This window comes from Coenobita brevimanus, chromosome 38 (genome assembly GCF_032717465.1).
Source record: "Coenobita brevimanus isolate Jiangsu-jjx chromosome 38, ASM3271746v2, whole genome shotgun sequence".
Taxonomy (NCBI): Eukaryota; Metazoa; Arthropoda; class Malacostraca; order Decapoda; family Coenobitidae; genus Coenobita; species Coenobita brevimanus.
In genome coordinates this window covers 99,617-126,884 of record NC_136991.1, presented here as the reverse complement: position 1 = coordinate 126,884, position 27,268 = coordinate 99,617, and the positions used below count along the sequence as shown (strand labels likewise).

Genomic DNA, 27,268 nt, shown 5'->3' with positions numbered 1-27,268 from the left:
GAGAGATTAATGAAACAGTACGGAAGGGAGGGAGAATTTGGGGAAGTTTACTAAATGCAGTGAAAGCGAGAGCAAATGGGTATGAGGTAATAAGAGGATTGTGGTTGGGGTTTGGAGTGCCAGCCATAATGTATGGAATGGAGGCAACTGGATGTACAGAAGAGATAATGGAACAGTTGGAAAAAGTTCAAAACAGAATAGGTAGGCTAGGACTGGGAGCAAAGAAATGGACAGCAGAAGAAGCGGTGAGAGGAGATACAGGATGAAGCACCTTTAGAGAATGAATAATGAAGGCGAAGATGAAATTCAGGCTGAGACTAGATGCAATGGAGGATGATGCCTGGATTGGATGAATCTACTTGTGGACAGAGGTTAGAAGCAGATGGGAAAGAGAATGTAGGAGGGGACAGAGGAAACTTGGGATGATACAAGACAGACCAGGAGCAGAATGGAAAGAGAGAGGGGGTGGCAAAATAGAGAACTTAGGAGGGGGCAACTTAATGAAGATGGTAGAGAAGCAAGTCCAGGAGGGGGGGATAAGAGAATGGAAAAGTGGGTTGGACAAGAAGAAGACATTGGAGATGCATAAGAAGAAAACGAAACCGGGGAGAGAAGAATGGTATGATGGGAGTTTGGGTGGCAAGATTCCCTTTAAAGTAAGAGCAGGGGCCTGGGAGCTAAATTCAAGAACATGGAGGTGGAATTGGGTAGTCAAGGAATGCAAGAATTGCTGGTTAGGTGGGGAGAGAGTGGAAGAGACTGTTGAACATGTAGTGATTGATTGTGAGGCCCATAAAAAGGAGAGAGATGTGTTAGAAGAGAGAATAAGGAGATATGTGGGAGCAGAGATGGGATGAAGTGAAATCATGATAGAGGGACAGCATGGTTGCCTGGATTGGATGAATTAAATGAGGATAAAGTAAGGGAGAGAATGGCAAATTATGAAGAGTTTCTTATGTGACGTATGGAAGAAGAGAGAGAAGAGGAGAAGGAGAAAGAGGGGAGAGTGTAGACGTGGAGTGAAAGTACGTATCTTAATCTTTTCATAGCTAGTCTCAAACTATCTCCTACCAAATTTTACAAACTAGTCTAAAATTTTTCCTTTACCTTTACATTTCTCTTGGGGCAATGCCGGTATCTAGGCGATACTGGCGAGTTGGAAGGTGAACCTCCCCGCAGTTACCCTAAGAAGAAGAAGAAGAAGAAGAAAGTTCGGGTAAAGCGATCATAGTGATAAGCGATGTAAACTTTAGTGTCAATAGGCAACATGGCGCCTACTGCCCGTAATCGAGGGTCAGGACACAGCAAAAAGGAATTGCAAAAAGAGATACTTAAGCGTCAGACCAGTGCTAAAGAAAAGTAAGTAAATTTACCTTGTGAATAATAACAGATTCAGGCCAGGCAGTATTTGTGTAGTTTTCACTGATGCAAGTAAATTTATACGCAAAACTTGGTTTTAGGATATCACTTATAAGACCGAGTGACAAGAGTGAAAGATGAGTTTTGGGCGAGAGTAGAAGCATGTATGGACAAATTCGAGAGGAGCGAGAGAGTGCTTTTGATTGGAGACATGAATGGCAAAGTTGGGAATGTACGAGAGGTTGGTCAGTGGGGTGTGCCAGCTGAAGTTGATGGAAATGGTATTGCTTTGGTGGACGTCTGTGCTGGTAAGGGGTTGACAATAGCCAACACCTATTTTCGTCATAAGATGATACACCGGTATACATGGAGAGTAATGAGGAGGATGGATGGTGAACTTGTTGAACGAAAGGCAATGATAGACTACGTGTGTGTGGATGAGCGAATGAAAAGACAAGTGTTGGATGCAAGAGTGTGGAGAGGGTGGGGGAATGGAGTCTCGGACCATCACTTAGTGATGGCCAAGGTAAAGCTGCAAAGAAAATGGTTGAGGAGACGAAGGGGAAGACAGGAGGAAACAGCTCCTGTGAGAAGAGTGGAGAATTTGCAAGATAGTGAGAAAGTGGGAGAGTATAAGAGCATAATGGAAGAAAGATTGGGAAGGTATGAGCTAGAGCAGATGAAAGGGGTGGAAGACGTATGTAAGATATTCACGGAAGAGATAGGTGCAGCGTGTGAGGCGGTTTGTGGAGTGAGGAGGAGATGCAAGGGTGTGCAAGGGACAGCATGGTGGAATGATGAGCTGAAACGGGCTGTGGACCAAAAGAAGGCATATAGTGAATGGTTAGCGAGTAGAGGTAGAGGAGAAGATGAGAGATAGAAGAGAGAGGTATATGTGACCAGGAGAAGGGAGGTGAAGAGACTAGGGAAGGAGAGTAAGAAGAAAGTGGATGAAGAGTTTGGTAGGAATCTGAGTATGAAATGGAGGGAGAGTAAGAAATTGTTTTGGAAGGAGGTAAAGAAAGTGGTCAATTTTTACACGTTACCCTCATCCGATTTTCGACTTTTCGTTAACATTTTCTAGTAGAACTGATCATTCTAAGAATCTTTTCTTCTATGACATTTCTCTCGCAAATTGATAATAAACGAGTTACACGCGATTTACTTCCACCAATCACAATCACAGACGAGCGCGCGCTCTGTCCGCTCACCCGCTCACATTTCAAAGTTTGTCCCGGAAGACCAAACTTTACACGTACTCCTCATTTTTACACGTTTCCCTCATCCGATTTTTTCATCCAACCTTAGTGTTTCCTGTTGTTTTTGGTGTGATTCGATCGATTTTAACCTTCGTTTCTATCGCAAGTCGCTAGTTTTTGTTGAACGCCACTAGCGACTTCCGGTGGAAAGAACCGGTCCAAATCAACAAAAATCCCACCAAAAACAACCGAAAACACTCAGATTGGATGTTTGTTATTACTTGAAATGTAATTTTTTGCGGTTCTTCCCCCTCCCCCAGGAATACTGGGGGACCTGTGGGAAACCGGGGTGTTGGGTGGGGGAAAAACGCAAAAGCGAGTGATTTCTTACTGGAACTGTTATCAAAATCAAATGAAAAACACTAAAATCCTTCGGAAGAAAATAATTTTAAGCTTCTTAGGGAATTCGTGTTTCCTAACTGGGGGGCTTCGCCCCCTAGACCCCCCAACCCTGGCCGTGCTTCCTAACTGGGGGGCTTTGCCCCCCAGACCCCCCATGACATTAACCAAACCTCATCTAACCTAACCTAACCGAGTGTAAATAAGAAATAATGCAGACAGAGCGTGCGCTCGTCTGTGATTGTGATTGGTGGAAGTAACTCGTTTATTATCAATTTGCGAGAGAAATGTCATAGAAGAAAAGATTCTTAGAATGACCAGTTCTACTAGAAAATGTTAACGAAAACTCGAAAATCGGATGAGGGTAACGTGTAAAGTTTGACCAAGAAAGTAAGGCAGTGTGAAAGGGGAAATAGTAGATTGTTGGTGGAGAAGAGAGAGAAATTGAGATGGAAGGAGCACTTTGAGGATTTGTTGAATGTAGAGAGTGAGAGCAGTGCGAGTATAAGTGGTTGGGGAATGGCTGGGACAAGAAGAGATGAGAGGTGGGAGGAATAGATCAGTAGGTCAGAAGTAGTGGAAGCAATGAAGATGATCAAGTTGAGAAAGGCCCCAGGAATTGATGGAGTGTGTGGTGAAATGCTTAGGTATGGGGGTGAGATTGTTGTGGAGTGGATATGGAAGTTGTGTAGATTGGCTTGGGAAGAGGGAAGGGTTCCAGAGGACTGGAAATCAGGTATAATTGTTCCTTTATACAAAGGAAAAAGGGAGAGATAAGTATGTGGTAACCATAGGGGTATTTGCCTTCTTAGTGTGACTGGTAAAATATATGGTATAATACTCATTGATAGGGTTAGGCATAGTGTGACTGGTAAAATATATGGTATAATACTCATTGATAGGGTTAGGCATAGTGTGACTGGTAAAATATATGGTATAATACTCATTGATAGGGTTAGGCATATGACAGAGGAGCTAGTTGGAGAAGAACAAGGGGGATTTAGGAAGGGAAAAGGGTGTGTAGATCAGATATTTGCTCTAAGATGTTTAGTGGAGAAGTATCTAGACAAGAGAAAGAAAGTGTATGCTGCCTTCATGGACTTGGAGAAAGCTTATGACAGAATAGATAGGCAGGGTATGTGGAAGGTATTAAGGATTTATGGAGTGGAGGGGAAATTGTTGAGTGCTGTGAAGAGTATGTGCAAAGGAGCTAGGGCTACGGTGTGGTTGGATGGTGAGCTGAGTGAGTTCTTTGATCTCAATGTGGGACTGAAACAGAGTTGTGTGATGTCTCCATGGCAGTTTAATATATACATGGATGGGGTTGTAAAGGAGGTGCAAGGTAGGGCAGTGGATGTGGGGTTGGCTCTAATGAATGAGGGTGAGATTTGGAAGATTCCGGTGTTACTGTTTGCTGATGATACAGTATTGTTGAGTGAAGATGAATGGGAGTTGCAAGATTTGGTGAATGAATTTGGGACAGTGTGTAGGAGGAGGAAGCTGTAAGTCTTCATTACTACTTCTGCTACTGTGACAATACCACCACCACCACAATTAATAGTACCATTTTCTTTTGGTTGTTCAGGGATGTGCGTGAGAGTGAGAGTGAGATTGTAGCAGTGGTGGAGGGGTGGTGTCCGTCCCAGTACACAGCCCTCAAGGCTCTGCTCTCAGCTAGGCTGTGTGCTGCCATTTGGGGGCTTATAAATGACTGTGATGAGACTTACAATTATTGGGAACCGGTGAGTTGATTTTACAGTAAATTCCATTTATTTTGTCCTTTTCTGCAATTAACCCCTTTAATCCAGTGCCAGGTGAAAATGTAGGAGAGTGTCCGTGCTTGTAATTTATACAGTAATTATTATTATTTGTTTTTATCAATAAACTATAGCCTAATATTCAGACTGATAGCTTTAAAAAGCTGCAGTACTACTGTATGGTACATAATATTAAAATACCGCAGTTAATTATACAGCCTTGTCAGTTTTACTTGCACACACTTTGGCAGATAGCTGCCGACAGAATTGGACTTTCAAGTTGATTCAATCCCAAGATCAGTTTGTTATCCATTGTTTCATGCTTGCTAACCTAACTTCATCTAACCTAACCAAACTTGATTTAACCTACCCTAACCAGATGACTTGATGACAAACGGGTTTCGGGTCAAGTTGATCTGGTTGTTCCCAGTAGGATGCTGCTGCAGAAGTCAGCAAACCTAACCTTATTACTGGGTACTCGTAGCATCATTTTTGTCATTTACATGTGTCATAATGAATAACACAGTTTTGAACCTTAATGCCTGTCATAAAATTTCATCATCATCACCATCATCCGGATCTCCTTTCTCACTCTAGGGCAGGGTGGGAGTTCTTCTGCATCTGGACCAAGTGACATATTTTCCTCTTTATTCTGGTCCTTTACAGACATTTTCATTCAAGTTATGTGTGACTTTAAAAAAAAAACTGGTTAGATATAGCCTTCACTAACCCTGTCACTGCTAGATATAATTAAACAGCAGAATGTAGTTTGATCATTGTTTTTTGCAAGAATGAAATCTAGAATGTCATCAGATTGAATGGGTATGCAGCATGCACTAGGAGTGTAATGTTGGGCGGTAGTGAGGCCTGGGCAGTAAAGGAAAAGGATATTCATAGGCTCACACTAGTAGAAATGATAATGATTAGATGGATGTTTAGTACATGGTTGAATGAGAGGCCTTGGGGGTGTGTTAGGATTGCGATTGAAGGAGCTGGGACTTGAATGTCTTAATGTTGTGATGAGTATGAACAGACTGAGATGGTTTGGGCATGTTAAGAGAATGCAAGATGACAGCTGGGTGTGGAGGGTGAGGTGTGTAAATGTTGAGGGTAGGGTTGTAAGAGGCAGACCAAAACAGAGCTGAGACAAGATCATAGAGTGTGACCTCAGGAATAAGGGACTGAATAGGGAGACTGCCACAGATCAGGGAGTGTGGTGTCTCCATTAGGTGACCAAGGCTGACACATACAAGCATGTTGGAGTCTGTGAATGAAACAAAATGATTATTCATGTATTTGAAGTAGTTATTTATTTATTTATTAATACTGGTATTTTGTTAAGTGGTATTTATTTTTCAGACACATTACCTACTGTATGGCAAGGGTTTCCAGACATGGGAGTATTCGCCAGCATTTGCACTGCGCTCATACACCTACTTATTGGTGCACGCTGTACCTGGCTGGCTGTATTGTACACTTCTCCAGCCCAACCCCATGCTGGTTTTCTTCTTTATTCGATGCTGCCTTGCACTTGGATGTTCTGGCTCTGAACTGTACTTTTACAGGTACAGTATGCATACATTGCATTTATATTTGCAGTTACATCAAACAGTCAAACACACTTTCATTTGTTCACTCACTCACTCTTTCAATCCCATTTACTCTCATAACTACCATTCAAGAGACCATTGACTATGCTGGTATGTATAGATCTTTTCAGTTATTTCCCTCCTCAGTCTCCTGCCTCAAGGTCTCTACTGTACACTGGATCTCATCCCAAACCTTCGTCAGTCTGCTTCTGGACATTCCTCTCTTCACCTTCATATCTTCAGCCAGTCACCCTTTCACCTCCTCTTAACATTCCCAAACCATTTCAACCTATGGGTTCAAATGATTTTTCTTATATCTTTTATTTCAAATCTGTCATGAATTGTACTGTTCTTAGAATAGTTTCAGCTGAATTATCTCTGAGTTAAACTTTAATATACCTGGGATGTTGTAATCTGTTTCCTATAGCCATCATGCCTTTCCTTGCAATAATATAATGTTACCTTTGCTGTTTACCTCTTCATGTCTGTGTCGTATTTTTCATCTACAAAAAACTCTTAATTATCCGTCGCCACAGCATCCTGCCCAGTGCAGTATCCGGTGCAGCTCTTGGGGCTAATAAAGCAACATCCGGCAATTTGTATGCAACATCCAGCGATGAAATAGGATGTAACCAGCGGTCCAGTTCAATGTCTGGCGTTGAGGGGTCTCAACCAGCTCGTAAGCAGTAGCCAACTGGCACCAGGGAAACTCCTGAAACTCGGGAGCCAATGAAAATGCCCGCTACATGCCAGCCAATCTGAATTGCCGTGGGCGTGGCTTGTCCGGCCCGCCAAGAATACCCCTGCTCTCTCATTGTCACTCATGGATGTCATAGAGTCAAGACGTGTCTGTGCGCTTCCGCTCTTCTGACAGTGTGGTCACAAAATGCTGGTGCTTTGACAAACTCTTTGGTGCCTTATGTTCAAACTGTTGTACTGTATGGTATTGGAAAGCCAATGGCCTGTCAGTGCTCATGTCCTAGTGCTTTATTGTGATTGTTAAACTACCTCTGTGCTGTATTATGTACTGTACTGTTTATGAGTGCATACCCCCAAGTGCTGTTTCTCCTCATTGATGCCAACATTTGGGGAGTATATACAGTAGTACATAATGTACTGTACTGTATTATTGTACTGTATCATTACTGTGTTGTTTTTATATGCTTAGTTTGTATTTTTTACTCATGGTAAATTTTTGTATATTTACCTAGTTGTGATATACAGGAAATGAGCTACGTTCATGCGGTCCTGTCTCTGTTTCTCAATAAGTCAGATTTTGCTTTGAACTCGTTTAAGTTTTTAGACTGGACGATCTCTTTGTCCAGGCATTTCCACAGGTCTGTGCATCTACTCTATATGAAAAACTATATTTCTTGATATCCTTGAAGCAACTCAGCTTTTTCAGTTTCATTCCGTGGTCCTCATGTTACTCTCCCATCCCATACAAACAGATCTTTTCTGTCAACTTTATCTGCTCCTGTCATGACCCTGAACACTGCAGTCATGGTGCCCTTCTCTCTCCTTTCTTCTAAGGAAGGCATATCCAGCTTCTCCAGCCTCTTTCTGTGTGACAGATCTACCAGGCTAGGGACCCTCTTGGTTGCAGATCTTTGTATTCTCTCGATCTTGTTTATATCTTTTTTTTTTGTGTGTGGGGACCACATTACTGGCACTGCTGCATATCCCAGCCTGGGGCAATTCATGGCCACCATAACCACCATAAATTTTTTCATCATCTTTTCATCCATGTAATGAAATGCTACTTCTGTGTTAGTCAAGAGTTTATACGTCTCTCTAACTGCCTTGTTAATGTGTTTTTCAGGTGAGAAACTATCCTGGACCAGTACTCCCAAATCTTTCTCTTCTCTCACTTTTGTGATTGGTTTATTACCCATCAAATAATACCGTGATGGCCCCATGGTCCTTTTACCTATTTCCAATATACCTGTATATGTGTGTGTGTGTGTGTGTGTGTGTGTGTGTGTGTGTGTGTGTTTAATCTGATTTTTTTTTTTTTTTTTTTTTTTTTTTGATATTCCTTCTTCTGTTGATCTTGTGTAAAAAAAATATATATATATTTATATGATGATGGCATTATATCTGCAGGGGTGTGTGTAAGGAGTTTGGTAGCAACATTGGTTTGGTGACGCTGGGAGTTCAGGTTTTTTCTGCTGGGATGTTCACTGCTGCTACTGCCTTCCTGCCCTCCAGCTTTGCCATGTGAGTTGATATAATGTTTTTTTTTTTTTTTTTTTTTTTTTTTTTTCACACAAGAGAACTAGGCCATTCCCACAATCTCAGTCCTAAGTTGTACGGTAGTTGCAAGAAATTCTATGAGCCTACTGCCCTCCCACGTTCCAGATTTGCCTTGTGAACTAGTATAGCATATTGTTTTTAACCTGACGAAGACCCCTAACTTCTTCATTTCAGTTGAATGCCAATTGTCGACAGATTACAGTAGAGTTTAAGCAATTGGTAACCAAGGAGGCTCATTCCTACTCTCCAGTTTTGCCGTGTGAGTTGGTGTAGTGCATTTGTTTTGCCTGACAAAACTTGGCCACTCTCAAAACTATATTTCAAATTGTGGTTGAATGATATTCAGTAGTATAGCACTCCCATAACTTAAATGTATTTTTACCTGCAGTGATAGCCAGCAGGTCAGTGAGTGGCCAGCGTTCTTCTTTTTTTTGTTTCTCCCGCTGCCTCTGGCAGATTTGTTAAAAAGAGACCTTTGGAGAAGAGCGTCAAAGACTTTGGCCAAAGGAGAAAACCACAAAATCCTTGCACAGGCAAAAATGTGGACCCGGTGACTTCAACACTGTCCATATAGTGACCCCTTCAAAGGTAAAGGACCGAGTAAAGTGGGCCTGCTCACTGTTTGATCCAACTTCCTCATGACAGGTCCCAGAGCAACTCTACTCATTTTTGTTTTAACTCTCAATTTTCTGTTGTTGCAGTAACTGGCCCAACGCAATAGCCGGTGCATTTTGCTTGGCTCCATCAAAGCAATATTTGGCAGAATTTGACAATATCCGGCTCCAAAACAGGAAGCAGCCATAGGTCCTATGCAATATCTGGCAGAAAGGCATATCATTTGACTCTGATGTGGGACCCAACTGGCACCCAGAAAAAACCCACAACACACCAGTCAGTCAGAGTGCGTTGTGAGAGCGGCCCACCCTGTGTGCCGAGCCTACCGTTGGTCTCTCATTCTTTCCCATGGATCTCATATAGCGAAGAAGTATCAGTGTGCACTGCTCTTGTGACAACACTGTGGCAAAACTGTACTGCTGTGACCTACTCTGTGGCCTCCCATGACTCGCTCATTGCTGTAGTGCTGTTACTGGGCTTGTGTCCTTTCAGTCCTTCATGTCCTAGTGCTCTGTAGTAATTCTGAAATTCAAGTGATACCTACCCCTAGTGCTGTGTTTTTGCTTGTGGTCGCATGTGCCATGCTCGTTCCTGTTGTGCTGTGACCGTGCCTGTGGTCTCACATGCCTCATTCTCTGCTGTTGTGTTGTGACACACCTTGTGGCCCTTAAGTGCTCCATGTCCTAGTGCTGTGACTACTTGACCCTAGTTCTGCATGATGGCAGAGTTTTTGGCATTTGTGGCAGTGCCCTGGCTGCTGCAGGCCGTGCTGGCCTTGTGCTTGGTCCTGGTTGTTGTCTCCAAGGCACCTCCACCACCTACTAAGAGGCGTCACATAGTTTTCTCCATGGAGAAAAAGATGGAGCAAGGCTGGACTATCGCAAGGCTGATGCGGCACTATGACATGCCCCAGACCACGTTGCAGGATCAGCAGAAGAACAATGATTCCATCAAGATGTTCTTCTCAGGGTGAACATGGCATGACTATGCTATGGAACGACCGCAAGATGATGGCCAAGCCACGCTTTGGCGAACTTGACCAGGCCTGCCTGAAGTGGTTCCGACAACAGCGTGCCAGTGACATGATTGTGCGTTCCATCGAACTGAAGGCTGCGGGCACCAAGTTTGGTGAGCAGCCGGGGAATTGGATTTCAGGGCCTCTGAAGGTTGGCTGACACGGTTCAAACTTAGACAAGATCCATCTAACAAGATTACTTATGGTGAAGCTTTGGATGCAGACTATCTATCTATCTGTCTATTGCCAGACACCATACTCCTGTAAAGGGTGGCCATTTGACTTTTGAGTTATTTGTTTTACAGAGAGGGGCATAAACCCTCCACCAACCCACTTGTTGACACACAGGGAGCAAACACTGAAGGAATAGATGAGTTTTGCACCAAACTTATAAACCCAATTGATGAAGAAGATCCGTGTCTCAATCTCATCAGGTTTATAACATTGATGAACTGGTCTGTTCTTTTTTTTTTTTTTCATTGCTGTAGTTTGGTGAACCGAAGTATCTTGCTGAATTGTTAAAACTCCCATCGACACGCCCGGGTGTGATGTTACGCAGTGAAGATGATTCCTTGCATCTTGATGAGCCAGGAGCCATTCACCAGTCATCTTTCTCTGATCGTTCTTTTGCATATAGAGCCCCTAGATTGTATAACAGATTGCCATTGTCCATAAGACAACTCTCTACTGTTGAATCCTTTAAGAGACAGCTGAAAGCCTTTCTTTTTTCAAAATGCTATGACCTGGAGAGAGGTACTATGACGGATGATTATAGGGTTTAATTATTGCCACTTTCATGTATATATGATGTAGCTTGTATTGTATACAAGAAATGTCACAATTCTTGTAATTGTAAAAATATTGTATGTGTGTCGAGCGCTAGTGAATTCACAAAAGGAAGAACTGGCGCTTTTGAGAAACAAAAGGCCAGATTCTTGTTATTATTATTAGTTGTCCGTAACACACCACCATCTGCACAGCTACTCACAACACTTCATTTCCTGACCACTCACTATTATTCGCATCACTTTCTTTGCATTCTCTTGAGTGGTTCACTTAACACTTCAAAATCGTTATTTTACAAACATTATATAATAAAATAGCGTGATACTAAATCGTGAAAAACTATTCAGCAGTAGTAAATAATGCTAAACAACGAAACATATTTACAAAGCTTACACCAGACACTTTCATTTTTCTCATATTTTAGCAACATACACTTACTCTTACTCTTTATCACTTATTTACATTTGTTCAGTCACTTTTCTAGAGGGGCTAGAAGTTGACGAGTGTGCGAGTCATGGTTGTGTAACGTAGGCAGGTTAGCTTGGCTTGGAGCGTGATTTGCTGGCTTGTTTTTTCAGAGGTTTTACAGTATATTCACAAGTAGGTGCATACTTCCTTTTCTGTGAACTGTAACCTCTAGCTCCTCGTTTCTTGATAACAACAAGTGAAGTTGAGGGCTGGAGTGAGTACAACAGACCACCTGTAGACACCATGACTTCCTGAAGCAAACTGGGCTCACGTGGTTACATATTGCGTGATGCGGTGTGGAGGATGCTAAAAGGATGAACTGGCAGCCCCAAGCATGGGCAGTTGAATACACAAAGTACTCTTACTAAAATACTGTACTGTACAGGACACAACTTTTGAAACTATCTATCTACTGTATCTATCTATTGCTAGATGCCTTAATCCCGTTCGGGGTGGCCACAAACAAATCGCCTCCACGTCGCCCTGTCCCCCGCCATTTCACTGCCCTGCTCCCAACTCACACCCCCCTCTCTCATATACCTCTCCACCCCATCCCTCCATTTCATCCTCGGCCTCCCCCTCCCTCTCCCCCCCTCCACCTCACTCACATACACTCTCTTCGTCAGTCTTTCACCCTCCATCCTCTCCACATGGCCAAACCACCTCAGTGTAGTCCTCTTGACGCTTCGTATCACATCCACATCCACACCACAACGCTCCTTTATATCCTCATTTGTCAGCCTGTCTCTCCATGTGACTACACAGACTCCTCTTAAATAACTCATTTCCACTGCTCTCACTCTTGACTTGTGCCCTTCCAACAACGTCCAAGCTTCACTTCCATACGTTAGACTTGGTATCACAATACTGTCATGTAGTAACTTTTTCACTTCCATGCTTACTTCCCTGTTTCTTACCACTGCTTTCAAGGAACCACCAACCTTTCTTCCCTGCTGTACCCTTTCAAGCACTTCACCCTCCAAACCTCCATCCTTACTCATCGTACTACCCAAGTACTTAAACGTACTCACATTTTCCAATTCCTCACCATCCAACCTCGCTGTACATTCACTGACTTCACCTCTCTCAAAGACCATCACTACTCTTCCCTACATTCACCTTTAGATTCTGTTTCTTGCACACTCTCCCAAACTCATCCACCAAGCCTTGCAGCTCCCCTTCGTCTTCACCCAACAACACATTATCACCTGCAAACAACAGAACAGGGAGTTTCCAAACACTACCCTCTCTCACCAGGGCCACTCCAACATCCACTACCCTCTCTCACCAGGGCCACTCCAACATCCACTACCCTCTCTCACCAGGGCCACTCCAACATCCACTACCCTACCTTGTACCTCTTTTATTACCCCATCCATGTACAGATTGAACAACCATGGAGACATGACACAACTCTGTTTCAACCCAACTTTCAAAGAGAAAAATTCACTCAGTTCACCATCCACACGCACTGCAGCCTTAGCACCATCATACATACTCTTCACAGCATTCAACAGCTTCCCATCTACTACATATATCCTTAATACTTTCCACAATCCTTGTCTATCCACCCTGTCATATGCTTTCTCGAAATCCATGAAATCCGCATACAACTTCTTTCCCTTCTCTAGAAACTTTTCCGCTGAAGATCTAAGAATGAATATCTGATCTACACAGCCTCTTCCCTTCCTAAAGCCTCCCTGTTCTTCTCCTACTAATTCCTCTGTTATTTCCCTAACTCTGTCAGTAAGTATCCTACCATACACTTTTCCTATTATACTAAGAAGACAAATGCTCTTATGATTACCACACACTTCTTTTTCCCCTTTTCCTTTGTACAAGGGAATAATTATACCTGGCTTCCAATCCTCCGGAACTCTACCTTCCTCCCAGGCCAATCTGCTCATCTTCCACATCCATTCTACTACTATCTCTCCCCCATGCTTCAGCATTTCACCACACACTCCATCAATTCCTGGGGCTTTCCCTAACTTTCTTCATTGCTTCCACAACTTCTATCCTACTGATTTCTTCCTGTCTTCTCACCTCCCTCCGTCTCCCAGCCATTCCCCAGCCACTTATACTCGCATCACTTCCATCCTCTACGTACAACAATTCCTTAAAGTGTTCTTTCCATCTGCTCACTTTTTCTCCCTTCTCCACTAGTAATCAACCATTTTTATCTTTCACCCCCCTGCTAACTTCACTTCCACCCTGTCTTACTCTCTTCACCTCTTTCCAGAACATTTTCTTACAGTCCCTCCACTTTTCACCCAGATTCCTTCCAAATTTCTTATCCACTCTTTTCTTACTCTGTCTTACTAATCTTTTTACCTCTCTCTTTCTTTCTACATATAACACTTTCTTCCACCTCTCAACTTCTTCCACGCCCCTATTTCTCATCCATTCATTGTATGCTTTCTTCTTTTGTGCCACAGCCTGTCTCACCTCTTCATTCCACCACGCTGTTCCTTGCACCCCCCTCCGTCTTCTCTTCATCCCACACACCACATCACATGCTGCACATATTTCTTCTGTGAATACCCTGCACACACCTTCCACGTCCCCCATCTGCTCCAATTCATATCTACCCAATTGTTCCTCCACTTCTCTCTTATATTCTGCCTTTTTCTCATCCTCTTGTAATCTTTCCACTCTCCTTGCAAATACTCCTTCTTCCCATCCTTCCCTTGTTCTATTATTCTATCTTATTTGTATCTTGATTCTGGCCACCACCAAGTAGTGGTCAGAAAGTCCACTCCCCCAACCTCTATAAGCTCTTTCATTACACATCTTCGCATCCTTTCATCCACACACACATAATCAATCATTGGCTTTCTTTTCATTCAGTTCACCACCCACCCTTCTCATGACTCACCATGTATACCTGTGAATCATTTTGTGTCTGAAGAGGGTATTGGCTATCACCAACCCTCTCCCAGCACAAATGTCCACTAACGCACTGCCATTTTCATCTATCTTTTGAAACTGATTCATGGATTTTAAAAGGAATATCTCAGCCTGTTGATTGGACCTTTTAAAAGGAATGTCGGAGACTGTTGATTGGACCTTTTGAAGGGAATGTTACAGCTAAGGGGTTAAACAAGTACAGTACAGTATAGTCATTTTCCTGTCCTAACAATTAACTCAGTGACTGAACCTCAGTAACTGTAGAGCTGTTGCTTGAAATGTGGTTACAAGTTTAGTAGCTAGCCTTACAGTCATCACCCATGTGAAGGAAATGCAGCCACAAGTAAACAAAACAAAGCCCAAGCTGATACTATCACATTGTTACAGATGTTATTATACATATGTGATTTGTTTTCTCCCAACCCCTTTCAGCCACTTTGCTGGTGTAATTAGCTGGTTTTGGTGCTGGCTTTATCATCCAGTCCATAAAAAACAGCAGTATCATGGCCAGCCCTAATATGCAGATGCCCTAAGAGGAAATATGACATTTTGGTATATGAGGTGTCTCGTGGACAAGGGGCGAATGCGCCATTTTTTTTTTTTTTAGTTATGAGCGTTTAAAGTTCAGGAATAGGTGGCAGACATAGAATATTATAGAATAGCATGTTATTATATATCATTAGAATCCTCTGGAAGAGGCAAATTTATACTGCAGGAAAAAATGAAAACACACACACACACACACACACACACACACACACACACACACACACACACACAGTAAAACACGCGATGGTGTTTTTTCATCATATAGTAATTATTGTTCAATCAACTTGAAATTCATTCCTGTATTAGATGTAAATGAAACTAAGATACTTTGAAATTTTCAGCCAAAAATTCCTATAATTAATATTTTTCCTATAATTATTAATTAAATATTTTCATCTCCTTATCTGCAACAGGTTGTTTTATTGTGTGTATGATAACCATTATATTGTTAATGACTGACACAATGAAGTTATAATACCAACTATTTACAACTCCAACCACACACCAAGATGAAGGGGGGGGCGGCCTAATGGTTAGTAGTTGAGGACGTCATCAGAGTGTAAACAAAGCCAGGCTTCACTCACGTGCTTGGCGGGATGACTAGCGGGGGTGCTTGCACGCGTCTGATAGGCTGAGAGGCGGCCCTTTAACTCTGACAGAGGGAGCCGCTTGCCCATTGGCTGGGCACGTGCCGAGATTCGCCCCTACCGCTCTGAATTCACAGACCCTCCCCGCCCTCCTCCTCCCCTCCACGTGTGCAAAACAAGGGAGATTGAACCTAGAATTCTGAACCCACATGGGTCGGAATCGGAAAACACTCTTCACCACGAGATTTTCAGTGCTTCCATCTATCGGAAAACATGCATAACTCATTTTTGATGGGGGTGGCGCATTCGCCCCTTGTCCACGAGACTCCTCATATGTACGTGTCATCAAATAAAAAAACAGGTTGGGAAATGAAGATGTCGTTTTTTTCTTCCTTAACAAGGGATTTTTTTTTTTTTTTTAACCTCTTGCAGTGTATAAAATACCGTAGCTTTAAATCATATTCCCATCACATCCCTCTAATTAGAGTTGTGTTTTTGTGCTAATTTCTTATTAAGTAATAACATTTAAGATGGAGTAATGTCAGTTTAGGTCAGGTGAAAGTGAAATGTTTGTGTATTGATGGTCATGCTTGTGAGGTGAGCCAGGATTTGGAGGGCTTGAATAGTGATTAAATGAGTATGCTGCCATTTCATTGGGTAAGCCATTGCTTAGTTCTTCCTGTGCCATATTTGTCTCTTTGCTCTTGGAGGAACCATGCTTCACCCCATCCATGGATAGGGAAAAGAGATTGGGATGATGGTGACAGTGGCAATGATGATGATGATGATGATGATGATGATGATGATGATGACAATGACCTATGATGATGATGATGACTGACAAGTGATGATGATGATGATATGTGGCACCATCCAGGTACATGACACTGCTGTCTGTGGGTGCATGGTTCCATCAGTCTCCCCAGCTGGCCATATTCACTACTGCCATATCCACCTTCCTTGGATGGCCCTTTGCAGGTGCCCTTGGGTGAGTTGCCTCCTGTACTGTAGCTTTGGTAAGGTCACATCCTCTGTTTGTCTTTTTCATCTGTTGGATGATATTTGTAAGCTGAGAGAGTTTTGATGTGTTTGTCTAATATGCTCAGGTGTCGAGTTATTCGGACAACAGAAACTGGACAAGGACCATACTATTCAAACCCCTGTCACTCAGTATGTTTGCATGTACTGTATAACGGTACAATGTATTCTGGTGACTTTCCAAAACTCTCACTCTTACCCCTTCTTACCACACTGCTTCACGTAAATTACCCCGTGCTCATGCCAACCATCAGGTACAGCACTGAAAGAGATGTAACTGTTTTAATTAAGAACATGATTGGTATTAAAATAGCGTGGATGAAAATATATGTTAGGCTGGGTACCCGTGTGTAGATGCCTAGCTCCTTGGCACTCTTGTTCCTCCCCCTTCCCCCTATGCTGTTGTCATAAAATTTCACCTTCTCTTGTATCATGCAGCCTTCAGTAGGGATGTTATTCTCTCTCTGGCGCCACATGTAGCACCCTTTGAGCTTCTCAGTCGGCTTCAGGACAACATTATGAACTGCCAGGTTCGCATCAGTGATGCAAACCTGGCAGTTGGATCATCTTTATTTTCTCCTGGTCTTTCCAAATCATTCTGATGACGATTTCATTCACGCCATGCTTCTTCGCCACTTCTACCTGCCTCTTTCCATGTTCTAACTTCCATTACCATCTTATACTTCTGGGCATATGTGAAGATGCGCTGCTTTCTGGGTGGCTGGGGCCGATCACGCATGACTAAAAGTCAATGTCCTCACTCGATATTTAAAAAAAAAAAAAAAAAAATCTTGCAGCCAGCTTGGGTAGAACTTGTCGAAACATGAGAAAGGACTGATAGCAATATGCTTAGTTGGTCTGAAATGTGTTGCGAAATGCAAAATCAAATGAAGAATGTGGAACTGAATGCAACTTATGAGAACACATGGAGGAAAGAGTAATTTTTTTTCTTATTAGAAAATGTTTTTGTTCCATTTCATCTCCTAAAATTGTGAAACCCATAAATTTTCATCTGATCGTACAGCCATGAGTGTGCACAGGACAGGTACCTGGATGTAAGCCGGCCAGTCATAGCGCGTCTGATGGGTGACATCACTCGCGCGCAACTTTCAAATTTCATTGCCAGGCCAGCTGACTTCCCGCGTGAGTTCGAGTTCTTCTCCATGTTGATAATGACCTGTCGCATTATGCTGAGCGCGTTACAACAAAAACATTTTACTCTTGCGTTTTACTAAAGGACTGAGAGTATTTCACCTCTTATACTTATCACATTTCTCTGCTGGCTGATGTGTTTGTGCATAGAGACGCTTGTCATTTTTCTCTGACCACATTTAGTTCTCTATTAAGATGTGTCAGGGAGGAGAGTGCTTGATATACCCTTATTGTGAAGTAGACATAGAATAATAGTAGATAAGCTTTTGTCCCTGACTTCACATTAAGGCAAATTATTTTTCATTAGGATAGTGAGAGTTGGGGAAAATGGACATTTTTTGCTGGAAAATCCCAAAAGCCAGCCTCCATCTGGAGCCATCCCTCTCAAAGGGGCACTTTCAGACCATGTAAACACACGGTCACCCCTCGCAGAATAAACAAAACATTGTGTTTTTGTAGGATTTTGCTAAAACAAACTGACCATAGTCAACATGGCTAAATAATGGTACATGAAATGGTTTATTTACACTTCCTTGTCAGTTTCTTATGCATATTAAACCTCTTGAAATTCTCTTTTATGTTATCTTACATGAGAGGGGTGGTTGAGGTTTATTGATTTCTTGACAGTGAGAGGGCTATCCCTCCGTGTTAAGGGATTTTTGTATGCAGCATGTGTTAGGAGTGTAATGCTGTATGGAAGTGAAACTTGAGCAGTAAAGGAAGAGGGTATTCGCAGGCTCAGACATTCAGAAATGACACTGATTATGTGGATGTGCAGTGCGTCTCAGAATGTGAGGCCTGGGAGGGCTAGGTTTACGATGGAAGAGCTGAGGGATAGGATGGGACTGGAGTGTATTGGTGTTGTGATGAGGAGAGGTAGATTGAGATGGTTGGGCATGTGGAGAGGATGGGGGATGACAATTGGGTGCATAAAATGAGAAGTGTTAATGTTAGGGGTAGGGTTGCTAGAGGTAGACCAAAAAAGACCTGGGACGAGGCCATTTAGTCTGACCTCAGGGATAAGAGACTGAATAGGGAAGCTGCCAGAGATTGAGCAGCATGGAGAGCTGCCATTAGGTGACCAAGGCCAACACGTGCAAGCATGATGGAGCCTTCAGAAACGAACAAAAATGAACAAACAATTCCACACAGGAGTGGTCAACTGGTCACTTTTGCCTAAAAAATGTGGACTGAGAAGCTTAGTCCCTGGATCCCAGTGCTTGCGACTGGAAGTGAAGAAGTATAGGATAGTTATGTTTTTAGTATCAATATAGTGTGCCACAGTGTCATAAGATAATCAAGCAGTGTAATGTGGTACACAAAAAGAATGCCGAGGAAGAAGTGTCATGAAATATCTAAAACCGCTAAACACCACCCTTATAATGAGGACTTCACAGAGGCACCAATAGGACCAGGGTCAGGTGACTTTGCTGTTTGGTTACACAGACATTTCTCAGCTCCCTCCTAGTCCCCTAAAAGGAGGATGTCAGACTGTAGCCAAAGGGCAACTTCAGCTTGCAGTTTGCTGGGCATAGGCTCAGGTGAACCTAGGGGCAACAGCAAGTACAACAACTATATCCTTGCTTTCCAGCATTTGCATCTCTTTCATCACAATTCCAGTGAATTTAATGCTTTGTCTAGTTCATTTTATTTCACTTTGGAAGGACCTTAATTAATGCTGAGGTTAATGAAGGCTTCATCTAAACCTGCCACTTCAGAGAGTCTCCCTTAAGCTTATGACAGTTTCTTGCTAATGACAGTATTTTTTTTTTTTTTTTTTCAGTATTCCCATCGCATATGACATCATTGTGAGGAAGAAGCAAGTTGTTATGTTTGTTAAGTGGTGTTTCATCTCAGCCATCACAATTCTGGTGAGTTAAACACCTTCACTCCAGTGGCACACTGTTGCCTCAGATATCATCTTCATCATCATCATCCATTTCATCTTTGTCTTTGTCATCATCCAAACTTCTTTTTCCTATCTAAGGATGAGGAGTTACATGGTCCAGAAAAAAAGGAAGGAGAAAATGAAATTGAGGGAGAACTGACCAGTAGCATAACTAGTAATATGGGCCATACACTCATTCTCACCATTCAGGCCTTTAAAATATTAGCTCCACCTCACAGGTATGACCATCTGCACTTATATATTGTATACTGTAAATAGTTTGTGGATACCAAACTAAAATGCGAAATATGTTCTTGAGCAGAAAGGGCCATTTGAAATGATTTCTATCTCCTTCACCCTAAGGGGTGTGTTGGAGCTGAATAAAATCATGTGGCATTACCCAGAGTATAATCATTAGTACAGTAAATAACTTCATTTACAGAGGCTCCAACATGCATGCGTCGGCTTGGTCACCTATTGGCGGCCCTCCATGCTGCTCGACCTTTGGCTGCCTCCCTATTCAGTCCATTATCCCCGAGGCCACATTCTGTGACCTCATCCCAGGTCCTTTTTGGTCTTCCTCTTGCAACCCAACCCCCAACATTAATACTTCTCACTTTCTGCATCCAGATGTCATCCCCCATCCTCTCCACATGCCCAAACCATCTCAGTCTACCCCTCCTCATCGCAACACCAATACACTCCAGTCCCGCCGTACCTCTCAACCCTTCTGTCATAAACCTAGCCCCCCCCAGGCCACACATTCAAGGGTGCAATGCACACCCATCTAATCATTGTCATTTCTGTACATTTGAGCCTGCGAATATCCACTTCCTTTATTGCCCAGGCCTCACTACCATTCAAGATTACACTCTTAACACATGCCGCATACAAAGATGCCTTAGCATGGAGGGAGAACCTGCTCAGTATCAGGAGAAGTAACAGCTCCTTGAACTTCCACAGAGCTAACTCTAGCCCCATCTCTAGCACATAACATTTCCCCCAATTAACAAAACATTTCCACACACTCGAAAGACTCACCAGCAGCATGAATCCTTTCACGCCAGATAATCTCCACCTGCTCACCCCAACACTTCTCGCACATGAAACCAGCGTTATCTCACAGTCTGCCTCTAATACCACTACATCTTTTATGCACCCACATACCACAAACACTGCACAAGATGAGATTACTTTCCACACCCTTGTTGCAAACCACATATGACCACTCTCTCACTTCTTTGGCAGTACTGCCACCAGCGCTAGATACTAGTACCTTTGTATTATCAGCATTTGCTCACAAGCCCTTGTGTCTCATACCATCTCTCCACTTCCTAAATCTTTCCTCCACCTCCCTTTCATTCTCTGCAATCAACACCAAATCATGCATACAACATCTCCCATGGTAGTCCATTTCTGAAGACACGTGAAAGGGCTTCAAGCACCATGACCCCCCTGACTGACCCCTGAATCACACCAGCATTCATGGAAAACTCATCACTCAATTCTCCATTCACTATTTGGGTGTGAGTACCCACATACATAGCCATAACCATTCTAACCATCCACTGCTCAATCCCAAGCTTTTGCAGTGCCCACTTCACCACTTCCCTAGGGACTTTGTCAAAGGCCTTCTCCTAATCAACAAAAACAAAGTACAGATCCCTTTTCTTTTCTGTATATGTTTCCTGAAGCTGACAAACAGTGAATATGGCATCAGTTGTCCCTTTGCCTTGCATAAACCCAAGGCATTCCCTCTTCCTGCAATCATACCATCTATGCCTCTCCATTACCTTCATTATCTGGCTCAAAAGCTTTATGCCTCTATAATTTCCACTTTCTAGGGCATCACCTTTCCTCTTGTACACATTTACAATCACACTTCAGCCAGTCATCTGGGAAAGGAGTCATTAATGATCATATCAGATCAACAGCTAACCACACTGCCATATCTCCTGAGGCCTTCTGCTTTCCGGCAGTCAGCCCAGACACTCCTACCGCTTTGCCTACCTGCATCCTGCCTACTGTATTGCCCTGCTTCCAGTAATAGCATCATTCAATGACCAAGGGCCTAACCCTGGATCTGCTGACTCCAAACCTTCCCTATTCCAGTCAAACTCCTCATTCAGCAACTGATTATAATGCTCTCTCCAGGCATCAATAATATCCTCACTGTTCACCACTACCTTTCCTTGATCATCCTACACACATTGCTCACCTATGATATCCCTATTTTCTCTCTATATCTGATTTGCCACCTTAAATATCATATTCTTCCTTTCCACCCTATTTAGGTTATACAGCAAATATCTTTGAGACTCAGACTTTTCCCTGCATGCCTCTTTTCTAGCCCTATACTTGGCAGCCAAGTGTTCCTCTTTGTTACCACCCCTTTTCCATTACCGAAAAAGCCTTCTTTTCTCCTTAACTGCAGTTTCTACACCCTCATCCTGCCACTATGTTACTTTATGTCTTGGAGGGCCCCTTGTCCATCTGTACACTGAATCAGTAACTCTCAGGAGTTGTTCATTAGAGCTCTGTAATGTTCATTAATATACTCCTATCACCAGCTCCCTGTTCAGCCACCACTCTACTCATCATGCTATAGAAGTCATCTCTTACTGCTTGATTTTTTAACTTCATATTTTCCTCCTTGGTGCATAGGTCCTCTTCATCACCCACTCCTTAAGCACCATGCCACATCAGTAATTTGTGTTGCACACAGTTCTTCCTCCCTGTAACTTTAACATCCCTCACCAATCTCATATCAGCCCTCCTGACTAGGAAATAGTCTATCTGGCTGCTATTTCCCTCTGACTCGTAGCTGTGTAATCAACCCACTCTTTTCCTAAAATACATGTTGCACACAGTCATGTTCATTGCCTCCCCAACAGCGAGTATATTTCTCATTCCTCATTCTCGTACCATTTGCACATCCCCCATGCACTGCCTCATATCCTTGAGCTGCTTCACCCAAATGACTGTATATCCCCTTCCCAAAACTTCAGTCTCATCATCCCCCAGTACCACTTAGGTCATGTACAGGAATACCTCGGTTTAACAGTGTAATTGGTTAGGTAAAACCCAATCGTTAGGTGGGGTATTGTATATTGGGGTACTTTTAACATGTAAAGTAATGTGGAGTGTTTACCAGCCTTGGATTTCACCCCAAACCAAGCCCAAACCCACCCAAATGAGTCCAAAGACAAGTTTAAAGCCAATCTAAATGGCCTAACAGCTGTCAAGGAAGCTAACCTAAGCCTCACCTGTAAATAACTCACTAAAACCAGCAAATAAAACCTGAAAATCATCAAATACTGTATAAGTCTGGAAAAAATCAAACTTAGTAAACTGTACCCCAAAATGACAATGTTCCCCACCTATGGCTAAAACACATTAATCTAAGTCTAAAAACAGTTTATAAATCAACCTAAACACACAATTTTAGTCTAAAGTATCATCAAAATTGGTTAAATCAAAACCCATCGTTAAACTGGGGTTTGGTCATCGTTAGGTGGGGTATGGTGGTATTTCTACCCTCATCGTTAAGCCGGGGTTTTGCATCTAGGGGTATCGTGTATTGAGGTAAAACTGAATTGACTCATCCCAGAATTAATTCTTTTCTACATCATCGAAGACAGCCTGAGGAGTATATGCCAATATAAATGAAAATGTGAGACTACCGAACAAAATTTTCACTACTATAATCTTTTCATCCACTCTCATTACATTCATGACATATTCCACCCATTTTTCCTTAACCAGCACACCCACACCATCATGCCCATCTGCCCTTCTCTTCCAAAATATTGTGCATCAACAGTTCCTCCCAGCAGTCATTCTGGCTGATCCTCCCCTATATCTAACCTCCTGTACACAGCCAACATCCACTTACCTCCTGGTCATAGCCTCACTCACTTCCCCCGCTCTACTCATCAAACTACCCATATTCCAAGATGCCACTCTGATCCCTCTGGGCGATTCAGTATCAGCAGGCTTTCTTCTTTTTGTCATGTCATTCAGGAAAGGGAGAGACAGACCACAGGCCCAACACACCCGCACAGTCCCAAGTCCAGGCACGGAACTTGGGACCCATAGCCCTCCAACCATGACTGTGGTTGTGGCAGTGGCCTTTGGGCACCTTACCAGCAGGACAGCTACAGGGACACCCTCATAGGGCACCCTGGCACTGTAACTATTCTGCCATTATACACCCACTGATAGGGCAGCCTTCTTACCATCTGTATATCAATCATCCAGTCCTCTATTGCCCCATCAGGAGCACAGGGGTCCAGGGCTAGGGTACTCAGTCCAGATATTGTAAGTGAGAGTGACCCATGTTGAGTGGCATTACGTGAGCAACAGACTCCAACCATTCCTCAGATGCAGGCTTGTGTGGACCACATTTAGCTTTGGCATCTCAGCTCACTCCACCAGGTATCTAATAAAAATCTTCAGGCTATTCAGCTCTCAGTGTATAGTAATATAGTGGGTGGGGGATTGACTACTTTGAAAAACCAGAAAAAGTCAATATTTTCAATATGACTGAACCAGTATTAGTGAAATTTGGTCCTTGCTTTATTTAATTACAATTTATCCACATTTACACCATGTTCCGAAAATGGTCTCCTTCAGCTTCGAAACATAATTGGTCGAAGAGTGTGATTTTAACTGTTTATCAGGGGAAGGATGATGCTTTGGAAAGATGAAATTATACAGGCATAATGCTTTTGGACCAGATAATGAAGGTAATGGAGAGAATCCCAGAAGGTATGATATGAGGAAGAAAATATTGATGAGCTGTAGTTTGGGCTTGTACTAGGCAGAGGGACCACTGATGCCATATTCATTGTCCAACAGCTTCAGAAAAAATGTAGGAAGGGAGAATTAGTTGTACTTCTCACTGTCAGGGAGGTTGTGAAGTGGACGGTGAGAAAACTTGGGATCAAGCAGTGGCTGGTTTAGAATGGTTATGGTAATATACAAGTGTGCCCGCACCCAGGTGAGAGTGAACAGTTGTCTGAGTGATTAGTTTCCTGTGAAAGTCACTGTGCATTAGGGGTGAGTTTTAATCCCCTTATTGTTTTTCATGGTCTTTGAAGCTTTCTTACATGACTTAAGAAGTGAACTATCATGGGAGGTTTTTGTATACTGTACTGATGACTTGGTGCTGATCACAGAGAATGAGAGGGTAGGAGAGGAAAGATTTAAGAAGTAGAGAGATGGAATGGGGTACAAGAGCTTGAGAGTATATGTGGATTAAAGAAAAATTATATGTGGGGCAAGTTGTGATACTGTCAAAGCAGAGGGAGTGTAGCTATATGCAGTTTTCCACAAGGGTATGGAAAATAACTCCATCTTGTACAGTGTGTTTGTGATAAGTGTGTGGATTCGAGCTGTAATGGTTTTAGAGGTAGGCTGCAAAATAGGGTTAATTTTGAGTGTGCAGAAGGCAAAGGAGAACATACAGACGGAGATAGGCAGGAAAGGATTAATTGGGTGGATAAGAATTGTAGTGGTATTAGAGGTAGGCTGCAAAATAATGCTGATTTTGAGTGTGGAGTAAGTAAAGGAGAACAGAGCTGATTTTGATTGTGCAGTAGGTAAAGGAGAACAAAGCCGATTTTTTAGTGTGCAGTAATTAAAGGAGAACAAAGCTGATTTTGAGTGTGCAGTAGGTAAAGGAGAACATACAGGTAGGAAAGGATTACTTTTGCTGTAGTCTTGAGAGTGTGGAGGAGTTTTGTAACTGAGGATATAAAATATGTGCTGGAAGTGTGGTTGGGGTTATCTAGGCAGCAAAGATAAATAGTAGTTGGAAAAAATACAGAGTTGTTGTCCCTCCTTACACTGAGAAGGATCTCCCTCCATGTCAAGGGGTTCTTGTATGCAGCATGTGTTAGGAGTGTAATGTTGTATGGTAGTGAGACTTGGACAGTAAAGGAAGATGATATTTGTTGGCTGAAACATACAGAGATGAGAATGACTAGGTCTGGGGGACTCTGGATTGCAAATGAAAAGCTGAGAAGAGGGATGGAACTTCAATGTATTAGTGTTGTGATGTGGAGGGGTAGATTGAGATGGTTTGGGCTTGTGGAGAGGATGGAAGATAACAACTGGGTGCAGAAGTTGAGAGGTATGAACATTGAGAGTAGAGTTGTGAGAGGCAGGCAGAAAAAGACTTGGGACGAGGTCATAGAATGTGACCTCAGGGATAAGGGACTGAATAACGAGAGTGCTAGTGATCAAGTAGTTTGGAGAGCCTCCATTAGGCAATCAAGACTGACACATGCAAGCATGTTGGGATTTAGGATGATGATGATGATAGGAAGTAGGGTAAAGGTGGTGGTGGTGGTGGTGGTGGTGGTGGTGGTGGTGGTGGTGGTGATGATGATGATGATGATGATGATGATGATGATGATGATGATGATGGTGAGAGAAGGGGTTATTGTGATGATGGTTATGATTATTATAATAATGACAGTGATACTGCTCCTGATTCCACCTGACAGGTTCCAATGGTCCAGATAGACTCCCAATATTTTGGGCGTTTAGTGGTGGCACCTTTAAATATTGTGCTCTACAATGTGTTCAGCTCACGTGGCTCCAGTCTGTATGGAACAGAACCTTGGACATTCTATTTTATTAATGGATTCCTCAACTTTAACATCATGTTCATCGCAGCATTCATCTCACTTCCACTCTGCGTGAGTTGTTTGTTTTTTGTTGTTGTTTTTAGCATTTTTAAAGATATAGCTGATTTCTTTACCTGTACATGATCCATCTATCTGTATGTCAGAGGGTCAGAGAGGGAGGGGCCAGGGAGAGAAGGGAAGGTGGGTGGGGGACAAGTGGTGGAGTTCAGTGAGGGAGGGGAGGTAGGGGAGGGATAATGAAATGCGAAATGGTGGTCACATTATTTGTCTATATTCTTTCATGCAGGGCATGATATAAAGTAATTAATATTCTGTAAATTATGTTGAATTACACCTTATACAGCGGCATCAGATAACAAGCTTAGATGGGTGGATCAAGGGCTGGCTCGTGAGAGAAATATACTGACATGACAAACATCAGTGCAGAGCCATCGAGACTGTGTGGGTCCAGATTGTCAATGCATGGAAGCCAGAGAATGACAGGACACAGGCCCGCCTCCTGCAGCACACTAAGGACGTGTGGGAGCTGTTCAGACGAAACCAGCAAACCATCAGCAACATTGTTTCCACGGTGCAGCAAAAATGCCAGAGGTTATTAAGGCAGGAGGCCTGTGGACTACTTACTAATGCATTTCTGGTTGCTTTGGCTTGACCACTGTTGGTTAACACTGGCGTAGATATATTTTGGGAGGTAGGGTAGGATTTTGCTTCATTTTCCTTCTAACAGATTATGAGAGATACCATTATTATATCCACCCACATGCACAGACATCACATTTATTTACCTTTTCTGCAAAATTATTCCATAAAATTGTTGACATGATGGTGACTGTATGGAGGGAGTACAGTATATACCTATGTGATGATCGTATTCACTGTCAACACAGCCACGTCAGGGGTTGCATATGATATTTAGTTCCAAAAATTAATGACATACTGTTTAAGGGTAGAGGACGTTGTCACGGTGTTTTTAAAATAAATGCAGTATTAAAGGATAATTCTCAATAATACTGAAGAGCAGGGACAATGAATTGTCTTGCTAAAA

At 42.7% G+C, this 27,268-nt stretch overlaps 1 protein-coding gene across 2 annotated transcripts in view; it reads left to right on the top strand.

The window, feature by feature from the left end:
* The first annotated feature begins 1,267 nt into the window (after nucleotides 1-1,267).
* Alg9 (alpha-1,2-mannosyltransferase Alg9) overlaps nucleotides 1,268-27,268 on the top strand; it is a 61,810-nt gene continuing 35,809 nt past the window's right edge. For both annotated transcript variants that reach the window (XM_080269878.1, XM_080269876.1), the window contains exons 1-7: nucleotides 1,268-1,359; nucleotides 4,543-4,699; nucleotides 6,074-6,279; nucleotides 8,410-8,523; nucleotides 16,367-16,477; nucleotides 19,463-19,550; nucleotides 26,080-26,274. In XM_080269878.1, the coding sequence (XP_080126004.1) occupies nucleotides 1,268-1,359; nucleotides 4,543-4,699; nucleotides 6,074-6,279; nucleotides 8,410-8,523; nucleotides 16,367-16,477; nucleotides 19,463-19,550; nucleotides 26,080-26,274 (963 nt within the window). The remainder of the gene's footprint in view (nucleotides 1,360-4,542; nucleotides 4,700-6,073; nucleotides 6,280-8,409; nucleotides 8,524-16,366; nucleotides 16,478-19,462; nucleotides 19,551-26,079; nucleotides 26,275-27,268) is intronic.